At 39.9% G+C, this 23,287-nt stretch overlaps 3 protein-coding genes across 9 annotated transcripts; 2 read left to right on the top strand and 1 right to left on the bottom strand.

Moving 5' to 3' along the window:
• On the top strand, positions 1-8,583 carry LOC124254916 (membrane progestin receptor alpha-like). Its single transcript, XM_046688758.1, has 2 exons — positions 1-155; positions 5,886-8,583. The coding sequence occupies exons 1-2, from the start codon at positions 148-150 to the stop codon at positions 6,952-6,954; spliced, it is 1,077 nt and encodes a 358-aa protein (XP_046544714.1). The 5' UTR covers positions 1-147; the 3' UTR covers positions 6,955-8,583.
• A 1,542-nt stretch (positions 8,584-10,125) lies between these two features.
• Positions 10,126-12,559, top strand: LOC124254917 (membrane progestin receptor alpha-like). 3 transcript variants are annotated; one of them, XM_046688760.1, is made up of 2 exons: positions 10,126-10,428; positions 11,443-12,559. In XM_046688760.1, the coding sequence occupies exon 2, from the start codon at positions 11,443-11,445 to the stop codon at positions 12,493-12,495; it is 1,053 nt and encodes a 350-aa protein (XP_046544716.1). In that variant the 5' UTR covers positions 10,126-10,428; the 3' UTR covers positions 12,496-12,559. The 3 variants fall into 3 exon arrangements, with proteins under 3 accessions (XP_046544716.1, XP_046544715.1, XP_046544717.1); XM_046688759.1 differs by having other exon boundaries at positions 10,127-10,490; XM_046688761.1 differs by lacking the exon at positions 10,126-10,428 and adding an exon at positions 10,500-11,230.
• A 1,891-nt stretch (positions 12,560-14,450) lies between these two features.
• LOC124254915 (regulator of chromosome condensation-like) lies at positions 14,451-22,536 on the bottom strand. 5 transcript variants are annotated; one of them, XM_046688753.1, is made up of 11 exons: positions 22,389-22,536; positions 19,803-19,881; positions 19,492-19,679; positions 19,103-19,282; positions 18,518-18,662; positions 17,163-17,234; positions 16,801-16,959; positions 16,472-16,588; positions 16,124-16,282; positions 15,759-15,864; positions 14,451-15,405 (listed from the first exon to the last, which is right to left on the bottom strand). In XM_046688753.1, the coding sequence occupies exons 2-11, from the start codon at positions 19,876-19,878 to the stop codon at positions 15,201-15,203; spliced, it is 1,407 nt and encodes a 468-aa protein (XP_046544709.1). In that variant the 5' UTR covers positions 19,879-19,881; positions 22,389-22,536; the 3' UTR covers positions 14,451-15,200. The 5 variants fall into 5 exon arrangements, with proteins under 5 accessions (XP_046544709.1, XP_046544711.1, XP_046544710.1 ...); XM_046688755.1 differs by having other exon boundaries at positions 22,415-22,535; XM_046688754.1 differs by having other exon boundaries at positions 22,393-22,531.
• Between the last annotated feature and the right edge of the window lie 751 nt (positions 22,537-23,287).

The raw sequence follows: 23,287 nt of genomic DNA, 5'->3' as shown, positions 1-23,287 counted from the left end.
CACTGCGCAGTGGGTCATTGCGATCCATACATAGCAGACGACGATGTTTCTTGACAACTTCAAAACATTGATACGTTTGTCGGTAGAATGAAAATAATGAGTCACCCGACATACAGATAACCCGTGGACAACACTGTATCCATACACATGCAGAGGTAAGCATTTTGTAACACATAGACTTATATCTCGTAAGTATTTAGGCCAACTGTGCTTCCTCAAGCGGAACGAAACAGTGTCCATGTTTACGTGATAAGACGGCACACCTTAATATACACCACGCTGTAAGGTTGAGTGATTCACATACCATCGTATATATTCTAAAAGATACGTTATATTATATATGCTGTCACAGTCATCGTTCCGAAACTAGAATATCAAAATGAATTTGAGGATATAAACTCCATGCATGTCTGGAGTTATGGTAACAATGGTAGGCCCCTACTGTATGTGTTACAGTCTGGATTTGTAAACACTGTTTTCATTATTCCAGCAGGGAACCAGGATTTGTATTTTGTATATAATACACTTTGCCCCATTGTAATGTGTTCAAATAACCCACGGGTCGTGTTGTACACACTTTATTGCACAAGTACTTTAGATCTATATATAGAAAGGTAGGCGCGTACACAGTAATGTTCCTTTCAAGTGAATATGTAGTGATAAGAGCAGGTTTGGTGACACTGATGTTTAAGGGTTTGATAAATAGCACGTCTACTCAACAGTACTGTGAAAATGCTAATGGATCTATAAACCTTCATGCGCTTTGCTTCCATAAAATAATAAGCATATCTGTTTATTTCCAACGTATTCAGCCACGACCATCTTTTTAGATCAATAATCCCAGTGTGTCTTCATCCATACAGTGACTTCACACCTGCGAGCAACTGAATGAACACTGAATTGGATGATTGTACCTCCACCGCAGCAGCTTGACTTTATAGATCTAGCATATATTTTTTAAAGGCACTAAGCGCGAATGAAATCCAACAGCATGACCATACACATTTAGTTCTGGCAATGCTTAACATTTTCAATAGAAAATTCTTCCCCATATTCTTCAAAATGCATAAAGCATACAAATATATGTCGCAAGTTATAAACATAGTCAGTAGGGCTGTAACGATGCATCGACCTATCGATGGATTGCGATTGTTGAGTCTCCGATAGCAATTAATCGATGGTAGAAACGAAAAACTATCGATGCATCGATAGTATGTTTGATTATCGATAGTTTAGTAACTGACTTTCTTTGATAAATGCGCGGCACAAAATGTTTATTAAATATTTATGGTGTTTTTGTATTTTTATTGTTTAGGTGCAGACTTGCAGCTTCATTGAATTTATGTTTTAACTGTATATTTGATCTGGATTTCAAGTTTCAAATTTTATATTAACTATACATTCATTTGGGAAATGACTCCAGATGAGACAATTCAAGGAAGGATAAAACTATTGCAATAGTATTGCAACAGTTGGTCGCAAAAGACTATCGCTACTGCAATAGTATGTTGCAATAGACTATCGCTATCCCAATAGTTTCCCCCTCAATAGTCACCCCCAATAGTCAGTGTCACTCTTGTTTGACAGCGGCATAAGGATAATACCAACAGGTCGCATCATAACAGAATACAAAGGTTGTCTTTCACCAAATATCTCTCCTTGACTAGTATACACCAACTTCTAAAAATCTTAACACTAAGATCTTTTGACAGTTTCGACCTCCTTACGTAAGTCGCAATCAAATTATATTGATTTTCAAACTGTTCAGAAAAGCAGTCTGTATAGATAAATTGGTTTGTTAAAAACATAAACAATCTGAGGTGTAAAACTTAAATAATTATACTCTATCAACACTGAAGTTGACCCTGCCATATCTGACTGTCAGGTGTTCCACAAAGCAACTTCAATTCAGCGCCACATGTATGGCATGATGCGTTTCTTTCTTTCTTTCTGTCAGAATGAGAATTAGGATGGCTTAGAACAAGGGTCTGGCCCTCGTACATGGAATGTAACCGTTCCCGATCTTCTTTATGTATATCACCTGATGCCTCAGTATCGTAGAATCTTCGGGCAGGAAGGATGAGCATCTATTATAGTTGTTTGTCCAGACAGTATTGAGATTTTTCAAACCATATTGGTCTTCAATATTTACCCTATCAAAGGTGTATGTATAACATTTTCCGAATTTGTTTCAATGGAGACAACTCCGAGTGCCATATTTGTAAAGTATCACCAGAGTTGTATCCCTTGGTGAACAAGCTTGTAGAGAACAAATAACACCACTGTGAAAATGACAACTTTTGTAAAAAGAAAGTGTTTCAGAGCCACTATAAATACCCTCGGCGAAAGTAATTATCCAAGGAGCCAAGGGAAAAGGATTGGGGATAACCTACCCTGACCGTAGTACAATTTACCCAAAGAATTGAGGAGGCACGAGAGATAAGTGTAACGACACTTAATTAGGTTTATAGTGGTTTCTTCGTGTAACATCAGTCCTAATGAATACACGTATATCTTACAGCTGGACACAGCCGTGTCACTGATGTCACTCACGAGACTAATTATTTGTTGTGGAAATGTAAACTAGAGTGACAGGGGTAGCTGTACTTCAGTTTTGCCGAGAATCACTTTCACTTAATAATACAGCATGCATTAAGATTTCGCAGTCACACGTGACAAAGCCTTGTCCAGCCAGGAGTAACCGCTCCACGAAGCGAGACTATGACGTGCTTGCTCATGTCTGATTCACATACACTTAGTTACAGTGTGCTGTGTTTGCAGTGGCAGCTGGCGTGGCGGTTTACCGTAGTTATAGTTTAGCGTCCACCGTATGAATACATAGACGTATATATACATGTGTTGCTGGAAGCGTACGTGGGTGAATGCAATCTATGTTTAATATCGATTATAACATAAACGTAGTAGTAGTGTGCATACTGTAACTTGTATTCATGCAGGATTTGGGTTTATTCATTTGATATTGAACGATAGCCACGAGGTATTTCATTTGACACGAGTTGTTCCAGGGCAGTTTCTCTATGGTGGAGTCAGTACCAGGCAAACCAGATACTGAAAGCACACGCAGACAAGTGGAGTTGCCAAACACACTCCTATTTTGGTCTACAAACATTTAGTACCGGGCTAAATAATGCCACCACCTTGTGGTTTGTCTCTTCTTTACATGACTTACAGTTACTGATGTTATACCACATTTCCATGACCATCCTCTGAACGCAGGGCTGGTCTTCATGGACGACAATGCTGTGCTACATCGTGCATCGTGCCGTTGGTGATTTCAAGGGGCGATAATAACGCTACCTTAACGTCCAGATAGCAGTGTCTTAGATCATGTTTGGGACATTATGTGTCGCAGAATACGCCATAGAGATCCAATCTAGATGGATTGAAACAAGAATGGAACGCAAAACCTCAAAGTCAAATTCAACATCTGATATAGTCAATGAGGAGAAGGTTCAGTGATGTTATTGCATTTGGAGGAGGGTGCACCAGATATTGACATTGATGTTTATGTAATGTGTTGAGGATTGTATGCCAGAATCTTGAAAATAGCAGCCCTTGTTAACGCCATACGACCATTAGTTACCAGCACGACAGAGCCAGCTTCTGCTTCTCTGCATGAACTAGAGCTTTTCGTTCTGTTTACGTTTAGATTTGCCGTTCAATTATTCCTCGAGGGACAATTTATCCAGATAGCAAGTTAATTTGAGGTTTGGATAAATTCCTTAGCTATGGTTAATTATAACACACTGATACTTTTAAAAGTATGGGGTGTTATGCGCTATCAAGTGAGTCAATTAAATGAGCCGCACATAAAATCTCTATGAATGCGGGTAACACCAACAGCTCTGCTGATACGACAACCATGATTTTGATTACGCCCATTGCGTTGCTGATGATTTGGCGAAAAAGGATATTCTCTCGATCCAGAGGTGGCATTGATCGTAATGTCGATACAAGTATATTCATCGCTTATGCGTGACCGAATATATGGTCAAAAGGGAAAATATATAATGAGTAATATTATGCAATATGTTCGAAATATATATATAAAAAAGTTGTTTCTGTGTGAATTAACGCATATTTATTCCACATCTAAACGCTTGATGAGTGATGAAACATTACCAACTGCACAGCAGTTTGTTTTTATTTTTTTTTTGTTTTTTTTTGGGTTTTTTCGATATGAAGACGTCACACATGGCAAGGCAATGAGAACTGAGTGGCTCATGTCCCTACCATTAGCCCCAAGTACTTCCTGGTATCTATTGCCCATATCATTACACTGCCTCGGGCGACTTTATTAAAGTCCACGCGTCGGTACATCTTGGTTCTCCCATCAGTGAAATGCAGCTAGATAAATGAACCAAACAGGGTCCGTTTAACAGAACAACCTAAACAACCATATGAAGTTTAAGGTTAAAGAGCAAGTGAACTCACCATAGCAACTTTACAGCTTTTAATCCTTTGGATATGTAGTCACTAAATAATAAAGTTAAATAGCGTTACACTGACACGATAAAACACGATAGGCGAAATCGAATCTGCAACACACACACACACACACAGAAGGAATGATCCTGTCTGTTTGACTTACATCTCTTACATTTTGGTATGTTTTTCCGGTTTCACACATGCCGATAACATTTGAGCAGGATTATGTCAACAAAAGCTGCGTGTCATCCAGTGTTGACCGAATACAATCAAGATCCTGATGGAAATTAGCAACGCCCGCAATGATTAGGAACATAACCGAGGTACTTTACAGGCAGAAGTATTTGAACAAAACCATAAGTAAAATAATTCAAGATAACAGTTAATGAAATGAGTTATTTATATCATATAGAAACATTTCCTGTTACGTCCAATGTAAGATATGAGCAGTTCTTTTCAATATGTCATTACTATGCTTCATCAAATTCATTTCGTGATATAATGTATTGCAATATATCTGTATAAGAGATATCTTTAATACTCTCTAATATAAGACAAGATATCTTTGAAACAATTCAAGATATCAGTAATTTCGTAATAAATGGGAAAACGGCTTTGCTATGATATTGCTGTATCGCCTGACCATTTCGTTTTATTGCCCTACCTTATGGTACGCTATCCCTTTGTTGTTGCTACGGAATGTGCAGTATGATGATGGGTATTGACCAAATATTTCTACATTCATATAATGTGAACATGGATATATCGTCTGCTGATATCAGATTGCACTGTAAATTTAAACGCACCTGTCACATTATGCCACGCATATACAAATCTACAAGGGAAAGATCTGGAATCGGGATTAGGGTCGAAATTGCACGACACACTGATGCACCGCACTGACAGGCCGACTAGCAGATCCATTGCAGCTTTGCTATGACAGGACTTCTTAGAAACATATTTCGTCGACACTGAAGGATCGAAATTGTTTGTGAGTATCGGCTGTGGTGTAACGACGAGAATGCCACTGTGGAAGCGGCTGAGTGTGTTAGATGGCTGACTTTGTGTGCTGGCGATTGGGTGTCTCGCTAGGAGAGTGTGGGTTCGAATTCTGGGTGTGACTCAACGTAACAAAAGTACTAGAATCTGTACTTGATTGGGAAGGGTTAATGCCAATTACAACGTATGCTGCGTGTGGTATAACAGTCAGGTGTTCTTCAAATACAGTGGTGTGGTCGTGTGTACATGGCGTTGATACTGCATCATGTGTTTGAAAAGAAAGCCTACAATACTAAAATTTTAATATTTGTTATTTTCATGTTAGTCGATTGCAGTTTATCCAACTTTATGTATGCCTGTCTCACAGGTGCCAATTCATCAGGAATCACGATGTCTTGACGTCAATGACTGGATACGAAATTATATGTCTGTTTCAGAAAAAAGGAACCGGCTATCTGTCAGCACCGAGGTAAGGATTCTTCGACCATGACCAGTGTTTTGGACTACATGAAGATACTCCTCCGGCTGCCACTGCACCAGTCAACTCTTCCGGTGACGAAAGTTGCGCACATGTTCAAGGAACCATACATCCTCAGCGGTTACCGACCAACTAACAAACCGTGGACCTACTATATACTCAGTTTCTTCCAGCTTCATAACGAGTCAGTCAATGTGTGGACGCACAGTCTTGCCTTTGTGTTGGTCCTCACTCAGATTTATCGACTGAGCGTATCCATTGACTTTGAAACCAACAAGGACGCGGCCACCATTATCGGCTTCAGCATTGGCGCCCTTATCCAAGCCTTTCTGAGCTCCGCCTGTCATCTCCTGCACACCAAGTCCCCTTGGTGGCACTACATCTGGTTTCTGTTGGACTATGCAGGAGTGACCTTCTGTAGTTTTGGGACAGGACTAGCCTGCTTCTACGTTTGCTCACATAAGTATATTTATGGGCTAGTCGAAAATGTATTCTTGCCGTTTAATGTATTAATGAGTTGGATGGGGTTCTGTTCATGTTGTATTGCCAAACTCTGTTTCAAGGACCCTTACAGCAAAGGAAGAAAGATGTTGATGGTATTTGCATTAGGTTCCCAAGCGTTCCTCTTGGGTATCCCAGTCCTTGCCAGGTACGTTCCCTGTATCCTGGACGACGAATGCAGCCTCTCTTCCCTCACACATCTCCACTTCGTCTTCATTTTCCTGATATGCGATGCTCTAACCTTCACCACTCACTTCCCAGAAGCGCTCAAACCAGGGCATTTCGATATTTTCGGCCACGGACACCAAATATTCCACATCAGTACGTTGATCACCATGATAGTTGAAATGGAAGCCATCAAAACGGATATTCTCTCTGGCGCTACTGCGCATACGCGTCCAGATCTAACCTCATTCCTGACGGCATTTGTAGTTTTGATAGTCGTTGAATTGTTAACGTTAGTGAGTATGAGAGGGCTCATTAACACAAAGGTGAAAGAAGTTCTAAGTGCCTCAAAATCTGATTGAATTGGAACCATCAATTTTGCATAATGTATTTAAAGTACACATATGCCAGAAGTAATAATGTGTACAAGTGTAATAAGTATTGCATTGAAAGTGGTATGAAAGTGATAATCATATCTCACGTTTCCCGATAGTAGCCTGCTGATGCAAAGCCTGGGAGGTAGCAATAGTATTAATGGACGGGTGTTTGTTTTTCCATGTGTCTGTTAACAGTTGTGTCTTATCTATTCATGTTATAGTTTCATGTTATGAGATGTTTCTCCCCAATGAGTGCGTCGTTTTAAACTGACTTTGCTGGAGACGAATGGGAACTCATGATTACATCAATTGTGATGGGTCAGATTGGGCCATTATTAGTAATTGTCTTAAACATTAACAGATATAATACCCTGCTATATATTATAATGTTGGTTGTAAATTCCCTGACCTGAAGTATTCTTTGAGACATCACTGCCAACTCAACGCCAGCCTTGTGAAATATAAGTCATGCTTGTCTGCTGAACATAAATATTTGTATAATATGTAAGATAAATGGGCACTTCGGTGAATCTCCTGGCGGGTTCACTTCTCAATGGACCGGTAGCCATATTTCTTTTAAAAATCAGAATTCAAACCATAGTGAGCAAGACGTCACGTTGTTAGCCATGCAGGGATAAACACGGACAATCATCCCTAAACAAAGACCAGTGATTCCTAAATTGTATTTAAATAAACCACGCATCCGAATAATATAACCAATGTTGTCTACCCCGTCTTGTATATGTAACCGACCTAACCCCATATATTTTGCTTGCACGACATTTGGTATACGTACTAAACCGTTGAACAAAGATGCATTCACGTTTTTCGTCCGCCGTGATAGTGCGCCCAAAGGATAATAAAGGATGAGCAGTCTCCATTTTGCAATGATTCAAAGCCTGGACTCATTTGCTGCAGTTGCTTCCTTAACCATGCAAATAAAATATGCTCACGTTAAGTTAGAGATGGGTGAAATGGCAACAGAGACATAATACACTGGATTGTAGAGGCTGGTCGTCGCAATCCTCGGTGACTTGTTTTGGGTCGGTCGAGACTTATACTGACTGACTGAGTTTAGTTTTACGCCGCTTTTAGCAATATTCTCGAGACTTATAAACAACAAGCGTTTATGGGCATGATATCAGGAAGCAGTCGTTTCTGTACCTGATGTTTCAGATAAACATGGAGCTTCCGATTTTGTAGAGGATGTATCACGAAAGCCACTTTCCGACTAGATATTTCCATTTCAACAGTTTTGGTGTTCACAAGACATTTACCTTACATTGCCTTTTCACAAACTATCGAGGTTGTTTGATCTCCCCACACGAAATTTGCTTTATTCATCTATTCGCAGTTTGTTAGTTATTAGTAATATTAGTGAAGGCGTGACAATATGTTATAGTGTATTAGTACTTTGAAATGTGGTCTTGTACAGAAAAGGGACCTTATCGTTATTCTGAGAATTTTCTCTCACGTATTTATGTCATTCCGCCATGTCCAATGTGCTTCCGAAGTGATTTTGTATCTGATAAACATATCACTCAACCCGTGCCTCTGTCTGACTTTTCAATTGTACATTTTGTGAAAAAATAAATATATATTATATTTCTTTAAGCACGTGTCGTGTCATCTTTATGACAAATGATCTGTCTTTCCATCTATCTCTTGTTTACTGTAATAGCCCTAGTATATTCCCGTATTACTTATTTTGCTCTCTTATTTCCTTTTGTGTGGGTACAGACGGTATCTCATGTGTCTGCTCACACGTACGGCTATAAAGTATGTACGCCAACAGCGTGTTGTATGCCTTCCTAAGACAAGGACTCTTGGATTACATTCTCATGGGGAGATATTCAGTTTATCATATTTGTTATATAATGATAATATATCATGGATGTTCAGCATATACAAGTAACTTACTGACTTGTATATAGACATAAAAGTAAACGTTAAGGTAGCATACGGTGAGCACGGAGTAGCGTTGATGAAATTGTGTTGGATTTTACACTGATGCAGAGTGCGATTAAGAATTGGTTCACCCCTACACGCAGTATATTGAAACAAGTCCGGTAGAAGTGGTGATTAGGTCGTTTAGGGACCGTTTATAATTAATGGCTAGAGTGATGATGATGATGATGATATCTATGGAGAAGCATGTACTTGTACAATGTAAATGCCCCTAGTGTTTATGTACAAAGTAAAGATTTGTAAGTGAACGCACACACACACCCACAACCTGCATGTCATGTTTAAAATCAATCTCTCTCTCCCTCAATCTCTCACACACACACACACACACACAGAGATTGAGTGAGTTTACTTTTACGCCGCACTCAGCAATATTCCAGCTATATGGCGACGGTCTGTAAATAATCGAATCTGGACCAGACAATCCAGTGATCAACAGCATGAGCATCGATCTGAGCAATTGGGAACCGATGACATGTGTCAACCAGGCCAGCGAGCCTGACCACCCGATCCCGTTAGTCGCCACTTACGACAAGAATGGATTATTGAAGGTTCATTCTATCCCGGATGTGTACAAAATTGGGTGACCCCCAACCTATACCCTAGCCGTAAATTAAGAACGGTCCCTTGGCATTATGAAACCACTTACATAAAAACATAAAAGGTACAAGACACCGTACCTAGACATACTCAGGTGGGAGATTCATAGAGGATATTGCATGAGTGCCCATGTCATACTATGTTTACGACACGAGTGCCAAAATGTTGGTATTTCCCGAGCGAGAGCGAGGGATATACCGATATTTAGGCGCGAGTGTCGTAAACATAGTATGATATGGGCACGAATATAATATTCTGTTAATTACCGAAGTCGTCAAATTGAGGTAGATAAACCCAAATCTACTTTCAGACACAGGGTGGCTACCCGCCGTCGCCGCATGTAGAACGCAACGTCACAGAAGAAACGTGACGTCATAGCCTTGTTCATGACGTCACGTCACCATAACAAAGTGATATTTTGCCCTGGGGCATCATATGAAAAATATGAACCCCGATATGTTCGCCCTCGTAGGTAATAAAATCCTGTAATTAACAGTACATGCGGACGATGCACAAACTAAGCTACACCATCGTCCCTTGGTTGAGAAAACGACTGGTTATAACATGAATTATTATCCATATAGACGACAGCGACCGTAATGACACATGCACATCTGAAGAGAAGCACGCCTTGGGATACATGATCTCGCTGTTCAACCGGACCAGGTCACGCTTCACTTGCTCCGCGTTTTGCTGCGTCACTGTTGGGCTTTAGAATTGGACAGGGTTGTTTTCATCGCCAGAGGTCAAAGCGTGATATACTGTGAATGATGAATAATTCTGGGCCATAAGAAGGTTGTAGTTACTGCTGTCTGTATTGAGCCGGGACGCTTGCTCGACAGTAGTTATGAGTGGGGCTGTTCTCAGGATACAGCCGTAACTTAACCTCATGTAAGCTTCTAACATCTACATACTTTAAAGTTATCACTGCACTTGGGAAAGCGTCATATCAGGTAAGTCAAATCACTTATTTACCCGGTATATGGACGTACTGGGGCTTTGTATTGTGAGGTGACCTTGCTTGCATCAACTACAATTAAATTAGTTCCGCGTCAAACACGCGATAACATTACGAAGTTTAGACGACACCCCTCCCTATTTCCTGGTATGGGTTGTTGGTGTGCAAACGGGAAGTCGGTAGTGTGAATACTGTGTCATTCCAACTCCATACTATAGTGACTTCAGTGTGTGTTGATGGGTATAATGTATGTGTGTATGTAGATGGACAGCACAGAGTATCACCGCGACGGATTTATTTTAATCGCCTGCTTTGATTACACAATCATACATCTGCCAGGTCTGTGCAGCACTTGTCGCCATGCCCTATCATGTGTAGGTAGCGGATCATGCCGTGCCCACGGTTGTCAGAACAGTTCACTAAAATGTGGATCATGACGTCGTAATTTGTGACCTGCTGTCCTTATGTCATCATGACCTTTTCGTGTTACCAGCAAATAGTGTGCTACACTTGCTGTAGTTGACATATCCTGAAACTCGAGAGTATCGACCGTATCGATCGATTGGCTAGGCCAATTACAAGTAGCACAATGTGCTTTCTCATGAGGACTATTAAGACCGTTTGTCATCATGGAAACAGCACAATATTTAGGCTTCAGTTTTCAGAAGAGGTCATTGCCAAACAAGGGATGAACTGTGATCGATAGGTCGTGTTGGACATGGTATATGTATTGATGTATGTGATCACAGTAACGATATATATACATCGATATAAACGGAGAACATGAGGAATATGCAAGAGAAATATACAGTAGTGTCTTATCTTAACGTACCGTATTAGTTAGGCTGAAATGTTGTGTTTAACTGAAATACTGACAGAAGCAGCGTTAACCTCAACCATCAACCTTTGACATGCTTATATTAAGTTTCATCATTTTTGTTTATTAGATGATGTTCATTAGTAGCGTCAAACTCGGGGAGCTGCCCTCTCGAATCCTGTCGATAATACAGCCCCATCGCAGTACAGTTGAAGCCCGACACGTCCCACCTGCCTTCAGAGAGCCCTTCATCCTCACCGGATATCGTCGACCGAACCAGCCCTGGAGCTACTACTGGAAGACACTGTTCCACGTCCACAACGAGAGCCTCAACGTCTGGTCTCACCTGCTAGCCACCCTACTCATACTCAAACACGTCTGGTCTTTCTCACAAACTTTTGACTTAATCGAGGATAAATATGGCTGGTCATTGGTCGGGTTTAGTTTGGGATGTTTCTTTGGGACATTATTTAGTGCCATCGCCCACCAGTTCCATTCAAAATCTGTCTGGTGGCATTATGTTCTCTTCATGATTGACTATGGTGGCGTCACGCTTTACACCTTCGGGACTGGAATAGGGTGCATGTACATCTGTTCTCAGAGATACATGTACACCATCATGGAACCGGTTTTCCTACCTCTCAACGTTTTCTTCAGCTGGTTTACATTCTACGTCTGTTGCATTGCCAAGCTCAAGTGCGCATCCACAAATAACGGCACCCGGTATGTCTTCATGCTCGCCGCTCTGCTGGTCTACGCTCTGGTAATTTCAATACCGATATTTGCACGTTACTCGGAATGCATGACGACGCCAGGTTGTTCGCTCGCATCCCTCAACCACCTGACCACGTGTTTTCTCCTGCTGGCGATTTGTGCCATTCTGTTTTCCTGCCACACCCCAGAGCGTCTGTCGCCAGGACGGTTTGACCTTGTCGGTCACGGACACTCCTTGTTCCACCTGCTGTGTCTGGTGACCGTCAGTATGCAGATGGAAGGAGTCCGCGTCGACATCAAGGCAGGGGCTGCAGCTCACACCAACCCCAGCCTAGGGAACATCCTCACTGCGTACGCCGTCCTCATGTCCGCCGAGGTCCTCACCCTTGTCAGTCTCAGGGGGGATATAGCCGCCAAGGCTAAGACAGAAACCCTACACTGGTTTAAAACACGAACAAAATGCAGATAATAAACACTGTTCCTCCTTTATTTATATTATTCTATTTATAATAAATATTTACATGACAAAATGAGAAAAACACGTATGTTATATTTGTTTGAACAATTGAGTGAGTGAGTATGATTTTACGCCGCTTTTAGCAATATTCCAGCAATATCATGGCGGAGGACACCAGAAATGGACTTCACACATTGTACCCATGTGGGGAATCGAAACTCAGGCTACCCCACCGCCCTGTTTGAACGACTAATCAATGGAACAATTATTCCCTCGGCGGTAAAAGGATATGTAGGAACTGTATATCGGGAAGCGAACACAAGTGTGGTGTGGTGAACAAGCCTATGTCCATCAAGCCGTCACCGGCCTATCTGTGCAGACAGCAGCTGGCACAGACCGTACTAGATAGCCCAGTAAGTACTATGGGTAATGACAGTCATTATGAACATTGGTAAATTTACCTCAATCTGTGAATATCTGTTACTTTGTTTCTTTTTTAGATGTGTGAAGGTTAGGTAGTTGGCTTAACATTCTCATTCAACTTCAAAAAGAAAATTTCTCACAATCAGGCAAGTTTGAGACATGAACGCATAAGTCCTTGAGTGTTTCTTCTTGGACAATGCTCCTCAGATTCAATAATCAAACCAGAATTTTCAGACAGGGAGTACAGCTGACGAGATCTTACATTGTCAGGGCATTGACTTCATCTTGCAACATATAATGCATTTGTTAACACAATATCATTTCTAAAACTTCAAGCAAAGGAAAAAGGATGTTGTATTTCTGTCACTACAAAGTTCTATGGGAAAAAATCGTTTTACATCCTGTTGACCAAAAGCATCTAGTAAGTGACAGTAGTTGACCCAAAGTCAAAGTACTGGAAACACATTGTTCCAAAATATATATCAATAACTTAACTGCTGTGCAGGGCTACTCAGGAACCTGATATCCAAAACTTGTCATAGGACCAGAATCAGTGAGTTAAGTTTTATGCCACTCTTAGCAATATTACAGGCCATGCGGTGAATCCTACCTTGGTCTTTGGCGTTATGAGCAAACACATTAGCCACTTGACTACCCCCATCCCAGCACCAGAATGAATTTAATACAATCAACATGATGATGGCCCCCAGTCTGTTGAGACTTTGGGATGACCTGATCACAGCTATAGACCAAGTCAGCTAGACTACTGTTTTATACAATTATACTACAGTTAGGTAGTATACAGTTTGTACTGTTATGGTTTATCCAAACCCCAAATATTTCAAAAGAAAACACCTGAATAAATGAACCAAAACAAGTGTTTGCCACTCATATGGCAATGGCCCCCCCCACTAAAGAATACATGTATATCTATATTTACTTTTTATTTTTCGGTCAGCCTGAAATGACTGGTGTCTGAATAATCACCCAATGTAGGCTGTCAACATACTTGAAAACATTGGGTGCAATGTTTTATGAGATATCGCCTTTAAAAACCGGTCAAAGTATTGTGGTGACCTTGAAGATAAGGTCAAGGTCACCCAAATAAACTGGTGTCTGTGTAGTACCACAATGTAAACTGTCACCAAATTTGAAGACACTGGATACAACAGTCCATGAGATGCTGTGTTAAGAAGTGTTTGAAAAGTGTTCAAAGTGCCGTGGTGGCCTTGAAAATAAGGTCAAGGTGTCTGGTGTCTGTGAAATCCCCCAATGTAGGCTGTCACCAAATTTGAAGACATTGGGTACAACAGTTCATGAGATATCGCATTGACGAGAATCGGGAGGGACGGACGGACACTGCTGAATACAAAGGTTATTGTGTAGTGAGTGTCCTCTGTATATACAAGTCAAGTGACAAGGATATTACACAAAAATTATATCATAGAAGTTTTTCACATTATCCCTAAGTAAAGTTGAGACAAAAAACATTCTCTGCTTATCATCCACATATCTCAGGTCACAGCCAGATATGTAACACAGGGTCAGGTTTGACTTCTTTATTGAAAATCAGCTTTACAAAATCTCTCAGCACCGTTCAACATTTCCGAATACAAGCACTCATTCAATTGAACGTTTACATAATACACATGAAATGTCACACACACAAGCATCATCATTTCACAATAAAAGTTGGGAACAATTAAACATACATTAAATGTTACATTTCTATTGTTACCTGGAAGTGCTTTGGAATAGCCCTGTGAGCACTTCAATATAAACATAGCCATGTCATGATGAAATATAAAACAGTATAAATTCATGAAATATACATGTGATATTGGTTCTAAAATCTGCAGATATCTCAGTAGCCTCAGAACACTAAAACCATGCTCTCTCTCTCCCTCGTCCACAACAAACAACGGTCTTCCCTCACAATCACACACCACAAAAGAAAGATCACTTTGAGACAAAATTGTCTCATTGTTCCAGTTAACATAGATAAATACTTAAACTGTCTCCATGCTGTTGTCACCAAGACACAGCTTCCAACGAGTCCATTCTGAGCAGTGGTGTCAGGGGGCACAAACAGTACACTGTCATCTTTTCTTTCAGCATGGTTCCATGGTTCAGGAAATATCCTCCAGAAATTGTCCTAGCACATCCACATGAGAATGAAATCTCACCACTGTTTGACCTTGATAATGTTCTAAAACACACATCCTTACTAAGAATCCTTCTTCACTAAAATACATTTAGTAAAAGTATAACAAGCCATTCCTGCTAAAAAAAAGTCACTCAGTCTTTACTGAAATGTTCTGTCCCTGCTGCCTTGGAAATATTCCATACACAACGTCTTCAAAAATCCTGTAGGATGCAATAGGGACATGCACAGCACAGCTTGTTTTATCAGACCCCTGCCACAAGGTGTCAGTTTCCATTCTTGTCCTTGGCAAGCAGAACTGTGTGTTGCCCCCGGCGTCTACTGAAATTACTCTCCTGCAACAATAATAAAAACACATCAGAAACCTCTTCTGAAAAAGTACAATTCTAACTACTTGGTGTAGCTGCATGGCGGATTAAATAGGAAAGGGGTCATCATTCAGTCTGTAAAAGGGAGCGACATGGAATGTCTTTTGCCAATGTAAGCTTTTGTTTGACAATATCATAAATCACAGGAACTGCTTTTCTCCATTGATGTTAAAGGCATAAATATTCATTCCATTGGATTCAATGACAGCTGTCAAGTAATACTTGATCCCCATAACATGGTATATCATGGTATGAACAGAGAAGATGACCCAAAAGACATCAAGAAACACATCAAGAATAGCAATGAGATGACAAGTTACCTGTGCTCAAGTTGTTTGCCCCCCATCTCAGTTGGTTCATAGATGTCCTCATCCTCTGACTGGCCCAGCTGCTGGCTGGTTCCCATTCCCCATGCATACACAGTACCTGCAACATTGGGCACCATGGAGCTTAGTATTCAAAATGAACATAATCTGCTTGTCCATTGTAGAGGGCCAGTGGAACTACTTGGGCTACCACTTCTATCAGGCAACTAAAATATTTCTGTGTGTGACTATATTGCAGTCCACCTGTATACAGTTGGTTGGCTGATTAAATTTGGTCATTAAATGTTCCACATAGATGAGGAGGCGGCATACATTATAAAATGTAACATCTTGAGTATTTGATATAGTAAGTATCTCACCTTTCTCTGTGACAGCAAAAGAAACGCATCCCCCTGCGCCAATGTGTGTACACCTATTCTCCTGTAATGCTGCCACCAGTGTGGGCTCTGACAGTTCCTTCCCCTCTTTCCCATGTCCCAGTCTGCCATAGTCTGCTCGACCCAGTGTGAACACTCGTCCTGTAAACATGCATGAAATAACCATATCCAATTCCAGTAAAACAAATCAAAACAATACAACAAATTTCAGCTTGAAAGGAAGAAAAACAAGTGAACACCTCGATGCCCCCATTCATGTTTCATCTATGATTGAGTCATCTATCATGACCACCCATTTACTTGACAAAGAGAGAACCAGGGACCACTCACCCTCTGTGTCCAGGGCCACTGTGTGATGCTGCCCAGCAGTGATGCTCTTCCAGCTAGCTCCCATACTAAAGGAGGCCACTCTCTCCGGCAAATAGCGATTCTCCATGTCATCAAAACCTGAAACAGTGGCAGTCAGAAACTTGTATTTAAACACCCTGAATGCAGTAAGTACTACATTGTTACTGTGAGTGATCCTTTCAAGATGTTTTGGAATTTAAGTTGTTTAGATATCAGTCACTAGCACAGGTCTGTCATGCTCATATTTTTCAGGATTATTTATAGTAATGTTGCAGCATCACCTCAAGTACACCAATGAAATGCTGACATACCTAGCTGGTAGTAATTATTCAACCCCCAGGCATAGATGTCCTCTGTGTCCTTTTCCTGAGCGTAGGTCATGTACTGGCCAGTCCAGATGTCGGAGAACTTCACCATTTTCCTGGATCTGTACTTCTTGCATCGGACAAGTCCCGGGTTGAGGATCAAGTCTGCAATGACAATATCACATGCTGGACACAAGGAAGGTGGAAGTATCCGAGAAGTCAGATGTGTCCTGTAATGTCTACTGTGTTATCAGATGTGTCCTGTAATGAGTTTGGGTTTTTTGCAAAATATTTTACACTACTCATGTGTTACATTGTGGTGAGTAAAATCTTCAATATCAGAAAAGCCAAAGATGCTCCATGCTTACCTAAACCCTTCCGTCCCCCTCTCGTAGTGAAGCAGCCAGCAATACGACCCAGCTGACCCTGCTCAGCACAGCCTGAAACACAGTTGGATGACACAGGGTTAGAACTAAACCTACAGGTGCCACTAGGCTAGTAACCTTCAACTAGCCCACAAACAAAGCAATCAGTCCATTGATAATGAAATTAACTTTCATTGCTTTACTATTGTATGTAACAAATGATTTAATTTACTCTTAACTCTTTCAACACCAGTTAACTGCCATTACGGTGAGTTTTCAGAGACTCTGGGGTCATCGATGAAGCCTGTGTTTATCAAGGAAAATATCAGCTTGTAAAACATTATTGCTACTACATGTCATACACCATTTAAAGATTTAATCTAAACATGAAAGTTATTTTTTATATTATTCAAAGTTAATTTATAATGAAAATGCAACCAGATAAACCACGAAGGAAGAAACACATGCAGCAATATTTTTCCATTTGTAACATGACATATATGTCCCCTAAATGTTTTCTTTTATATTTTCATGTTTACGTAATCAGAACATTATTATAAAAGGATTTCTCAATTAACATGTATGGTCGTCTTTTTTCAGATATCAATGGCTTTCCGCTCAGTAACTTGACGCAACAGCAGCAAATAGCTCTGTTTTCGAGGCTTCAAATGAATAACATGCAAGGCGTTTCGTTTGATGGTCGGTATCATTTGAAAGCTCTCAATATCAACAACTGCACTTTTCCCAAGAATATTTTCCTAGTTGTTTCCTAGTAGAACCCATTTAAATGGATAAAAGATTGGTTTCTAATGACAAAAACTTTGAGATTTAGGCCAAAGTTTTGGGTTAAACATGTTATTCTGAACATGTTACACAAAAAAAAAGCCTCCTAAAGGTACATTATGGAACTTAGTGGACGCATCATGCTGGGTTATGACCTGTGACAAAAATGCTTCATGCTTATATTTTAGCATTAAACATAGTGTCTGAGTGTGAAGTTCAGTTTTGCATGTTCTTTCCAACCTAGCAGTATAGCGAGGGACCACTAACATGATTTGAACAAAGTGACACAATGTATGTAGATGTTGGATTCACTAGCCTGGTGGTGAGAGTTAAAAATGGATGATCTCAATTGCAGTGTTTGATGAATGATCATTGAAGAAAACTAAAAGTCTGCCAGACTAGTGCAAATTTGTTTCCATTCGTCTACTCGCCTAGAGCTTGCGGGCGAGCATAAAGATCGAACCCTGATGACAGAATGAAAAATATGTCCCAAGTCAGGGAATAAAAATTCAAGACTGTTATTCGTATTTGATTTGCCGGAGAGTGGTTAAGAATGTGATCACAGCAATACTTACCTAGTGTGTATACTTCGCCTTGGGTTGTCAGGCAAACCAGATGGTCGCTGCCTGAAGATATCTTTACAACTGTTTCATCTGGGAGCACCATGATTGGAACTTTGGAAATACCAGCAGAAGACAACCCCATGGATCCACTGGCATCCTAGAACACATGATCAGAAGGAGTTACATTTAGATTTCTAACCGATCTATTCACAGATCAGTCACTGATGCAGTTGGCAAGCTCTAATCCATATTTTATTTGAAGAAATCTCCCAAGCTAACCAATTGATGACCATAATATCTAAATGGGGTGGAATGTATATAATTGAAGAAGGTTTATCAAATATCAGTTTCCAAGTAAAGTTTCAGTCTGTTAAATAATATTAAGAATACTGGCATTACCCTTCACTATGGGTATTACCAAGTGGTTTCCGTTGTTGGTAAATTTTGGGGGATCAGGTGAGATTTTACTAGGTCAAAACAAAACCTGTTGCTAAATAAAAAATATAATCGTAACTGCAGCTGTTCAACAGTGTACAGCACCTTATACAATTTGTTACCCATCCACTTCTTCACAATGTTTTATGTAGAGAAACTCACCCTGAAGTTCCCCCATGCGTACACAATGCCATCACTGGACAGTGCAGCCGTGTGGCTGTCACCGGCACTGACTTGAACTATATTGGCCTCAAGGTCCACCTTGCCTGGGGTGTTCTCCGACCCCTCAACAGATGTGTTGCGTCCGAGGGCACCTTCATCATTGCAACCAAAACTATAAAGCTGAAACAGAAATTCACCATGTTTACTGGAAACCATATGGCTATATTGAAAATACAAATCTTTAAAATGACAAGCATGATTTGAATCCCAAGTATTTCACAACAGAAATATTATTTAATATGGGCATGAGCAATATCCCATTGTTGTTTCATGATAAGAAAGCATCCCCATACCATGTCACCATGTCAGAGTTTTTGTAACAGACTTACTTCTCCTTTGTCGGTTAAACATATCGTGTGCATTCCTCCAGCACACACTTGCAGGATGGCGTTAGGGAGCTTGACAAGGGCTGGTCGCACCCTCTGCAGAATGTCCTCCCCCAGGCCCAGCTGCCCCACATCACCCTCCCCCAGGGTCAGTACAAGCCCTGCTGTGTCACCGTGACTCGGGTGGGATACTGTAAGGGAAGAGTTACATCTTCTTAAAGTATATGAGAGGATGACTTCCAAAGGAAGCTGTGTTATGAATGATTATCATAAGGAATTGTAATGCTAAAACATTAAATTGACCGATTAATTACCTGATGTCTTTGTACGTTTGGAGTCCATTGCGACCTTGCCATCCTCACGACTCCTTTTCTTGCCACGTCCAGCCATTATCTACAGCAAAATACTCACATATTATGAAGCTGCATACAAAAAGTGCAATGATTATTTAATTCAAGAGAGCATTCAATGCAATAAAGCTAAGCATTAACGACACTTTCCTCATTACAAGTCAACTTCAATGATATCAACTCCAGAAATGTGTAATAATGTGAATTGAAATTTCCTACTGATTTGAGACAAAAACATCCCTGTCAAGCAAATTATTTATCTGCTCTTTGTTTAATATCTATTATTGAATAAGTTCTTGCAAAAATATAACCTGTGAATATCTATGCACTGTGCAACTGTCCAAATCGACAAAATACTTGTCTATGCCAAGACTCTTTTCCTTCAAGTAGCTCTCCTCAGGTTCTTTCCCTTACAAAGCAAGAAATACAATGAAGGAACACACCATCTGACCAACTATATATAGGATAGCAGACAATTAACGAGCTTGGACACTTCACACTTCAGAGTCATTTCCGACATCTTATTGTCAAAACTTAGAGATAATACCTTATTAAGTTGGGTAATTAGACAGGACCATTTCCTCCCAGCTGAACCAGGCCTGCCAGGGTGTGTTTGTACAACTGACCATAAACTGTTTGTTAATTATCCTTGCTGGAGCAGTGCTTTACAGCTATGGCAGTTAATGATATGACAAGACAATTACATCCTGCTGAACATGACAATTAATAGACTAGACAAGTTGATATGTTTATATAGGACCAAACAGCAGCCTGATGCTACAAGGTTTTAATGTCAACATGCTCATGCTACCAAGTTTAATCAAGTTTCTTAAACAAATAAAAGGCTGCCTTCACATAACTGCCTTAAAATAACTCCTTGGTTGGTGGAAATGTGCAGATCTCTTGTTATTTCTAAATGGAAAGCCTAATTATTTACAAGTGACAAGACAACTGACAAGTTTATTAGTATTTGGGGCCACATGACCCATATGACTAATACATAATAACTGCACACAGTGCACATACCGGTATATCATTCATTCACAAACAATATCAAATTGGCAAGTTTCTTTTCAAATACAACGACAAAGATTTGATAAGTTTTGTGTCAGGGGATGCTAGCAGCTGATACATTTTTTGGAGCAGACGGATTCTTATAATAATATTCAGGTAACAACCGTTGTCTGCTTATCTTATTGTAAGGGCAAATAATTAAAAAGTGAAATTCGTCTTCAATACAGCCCAGGAGACATTTAGTACATAGTAACGCATGTGGGTTATCATGACATTTAAATCTATCTTACTGAACTTTCAATTTATGAGATGCACAGCGAAACTTACAATATACCCCCAACAGTTTTTTTTCCAGGAAACAAGTCAAGAATATACTTTTCAACATCCAGAACAGATTTAAAATCACTGTAATGTTTTAGAAATGATGACCCTGAGATCTTACAATGCCGATTTTGGAATTGTATGTCTCTACATCTTTATGAAATCAAATTCATGAAAACATTAATACTACCGCAATCTTGAGTGAACCATTCATATGTACAATGAATATTATCAGATTAGCCCACAATAACAAAGTTTAGTCAATATTTCAAGAAACTAGCAAGCTAAACAGATAAAAGATAAGGCTTTATATCCTTGTTATTCCGAATGAAACTTGTACTAATTTTGTACAAATGTACTAAATTTGAAATAGCACCTGACACGTTTAGTTCAAAACCTGGGTCAACACCATATGCACTCACTTGCTGCAAAACATTGTTCATGTTGGCAAATTATTTTCTAATTTTAACAAACTAAAACCAACTAATGTTATATTTGGGATTACACTTGCTCAGTAAAGTACAGATTCTAGTACTTCTTGGGGGTTGAGTCCCATCTGGGACTCGAACCCACACCATCAGAGTCAGGCACCTAATCGCCAGACTAAAACTAGTCCTTGCTTAACAAGTTCTTGCCAACATAACTATTTCTCTATTAAACTGCTTTTGAAGAAAACCCGGATTGGTAAACAAAATGCTCACATCAATTACTGCTCCAGCAACAAAGAACAGTAAAACTGATCTAAACATGTTTTAAGACTAAAATAATATATAATGACAAAGAAAAAGAAAGTAAGACGTGTGTTAGAGATGCCTGCGTGAAACAGACGTTGCAGGGTGGAATTCATTTTACGTTCGGCGAAGTTAAAAAATATATGTATGCTTGTTGTACATGTTTGTCACAAATAGATACCTATCAATAAGGAATGATAGTTCACAAAACTGTATTGATCTGCTTTTCATAGAAAGTGGATAATGGACGTGTGAAATAATCGACCTACGGGGCATATTCTCCACTTTTGTTTCTCACATCAGTGCAAAAGCAATACGTTCACGGCTGTCGTAAATCGAGACATTGAAAGTTACAACCCAATTAGGCTGATAGATATTTAGAAGTCATCACTCACTTTATGACGGGCAGTGGAGTATCAACATCTATCTATAGACACGCAGATCGGAATAATCGAGATACTGGTCAACACCTGGAAGTACTTACTCACAATGTTAATCAAGAGTATTTACTTTTGAAAAGGTTCAGTGATTTCAAATCTTTTCGGAAACAGAGCTGCCGGTACTCGCTTGATAAGCCGACACGTTTTTAGGAATGGCGCCACTTACGACTTCCTGTTACCCTAGTCCTTGCTGTACGGGATTTGGGTAAGCTGGGCCCCGTCTCGCATGTCGCAAGGTGGCGCGCGCAAATGTAGCCGGGAACCAGCATAGGGATTCGGATCGCTATTTCCAGTGACTGGGCTCCTGTCTATCTTGAAAGTCTCTAAGCTTGTGACGCGTAACCCAATATGAAACCAGTTAAATGCCAGCTTCTTTTGGTTGACATTAGCCCAGTTGATTGCTCTTTCATTTTCGAATTCCTGTTAACTTTACAACATTTCAAAACGATATAATTTAATGTCTAACGTAGTGGTTAAGAAAAAGTGATTCTGTTACCTTGGTTAAGAAACATTTTGATCGAGCTTCACCTTGCAATGTCCATCATATTATTAAAAACACCGGTACAAGACGCAATAAAGACTGAGCTGTAGTGACCTAAATTCGACCGTTTTCTTCAAAATATTTCCACATAATATTGTGGCTATCACAATGAGGATGCCATTCACTACCTTGTTATATGTCTAAATTTTGCTGAAGTTCGATCAAGGTGTTTCTTCTATCAAAATGGTTTTGATCTAGAATCAGTTTTATATTGAAATCATTAATTTTCTGGTGAAATTAATCAAAATATTGTCAAGTCTGTACACAGCTATTTTACCCTGACAAAACGTTTCTCTAGCTATTTTTCTTCTATATATCATGTATTGTTAATTTACTATTATACTGTTACTTATTACTATAACTTTACTATTACACTGTTACTTATTACTATAACTTTAAAAT

The sequence above is a fragment of the Haliotis rubra genome, unplaced genomic scaffold (genome assembly GCF_003918875.1).
Source record: "Haliotis rubra isolate DU_JTF1 unplaced genomic scaffold, ASM391887v1 Scf587, whole genome shotgun sequence".
NCBI classification, from domain to species: domain Eukaryota; kingdom Metazoa; phylum Mollusca; class Gastropoda; order Lepetellida; family Haliotidae; genus Haliotis; species Haliotis rubra.
The sequence above is the reverse complement of the archived record's forward strand: the minus strand, read 5'-3'. Positions and strand labels throughout refer to the sequence as shown.

Bases quoted from the DNA above. Each gene is read 5' to 3' on its own strand.
- LOC124254917 (XM_046688760.1), top strand. From the start codon at position 11,443: ATGATGTTCATTAGTAGCGTCAAACTCGGGGAGCTGCCCTCTCGAATC.
- LOC124254915 (XM_046688753.1), bottom strand. From the start codon at position 19,878: ATGGCTGGACGTGGCAAGAAAAGGAGTCGTGAGGATGGCAAGGTCGCA. The intron at 16,283-16,471 runs GTGAGTGGTCCC...GCATGTTTACAG, and splicing joins AGTGGCCCTGGACACAGAGG to GACGAGTGTTCACACTGGGT. The intron at 15,865-16,123 runs GTGAGATACTTA...CCAATGTTGCAG, and splicing joins TTTTGCTGTCACAGAGAAAG to GTACTGTGTATGCATGGGGA.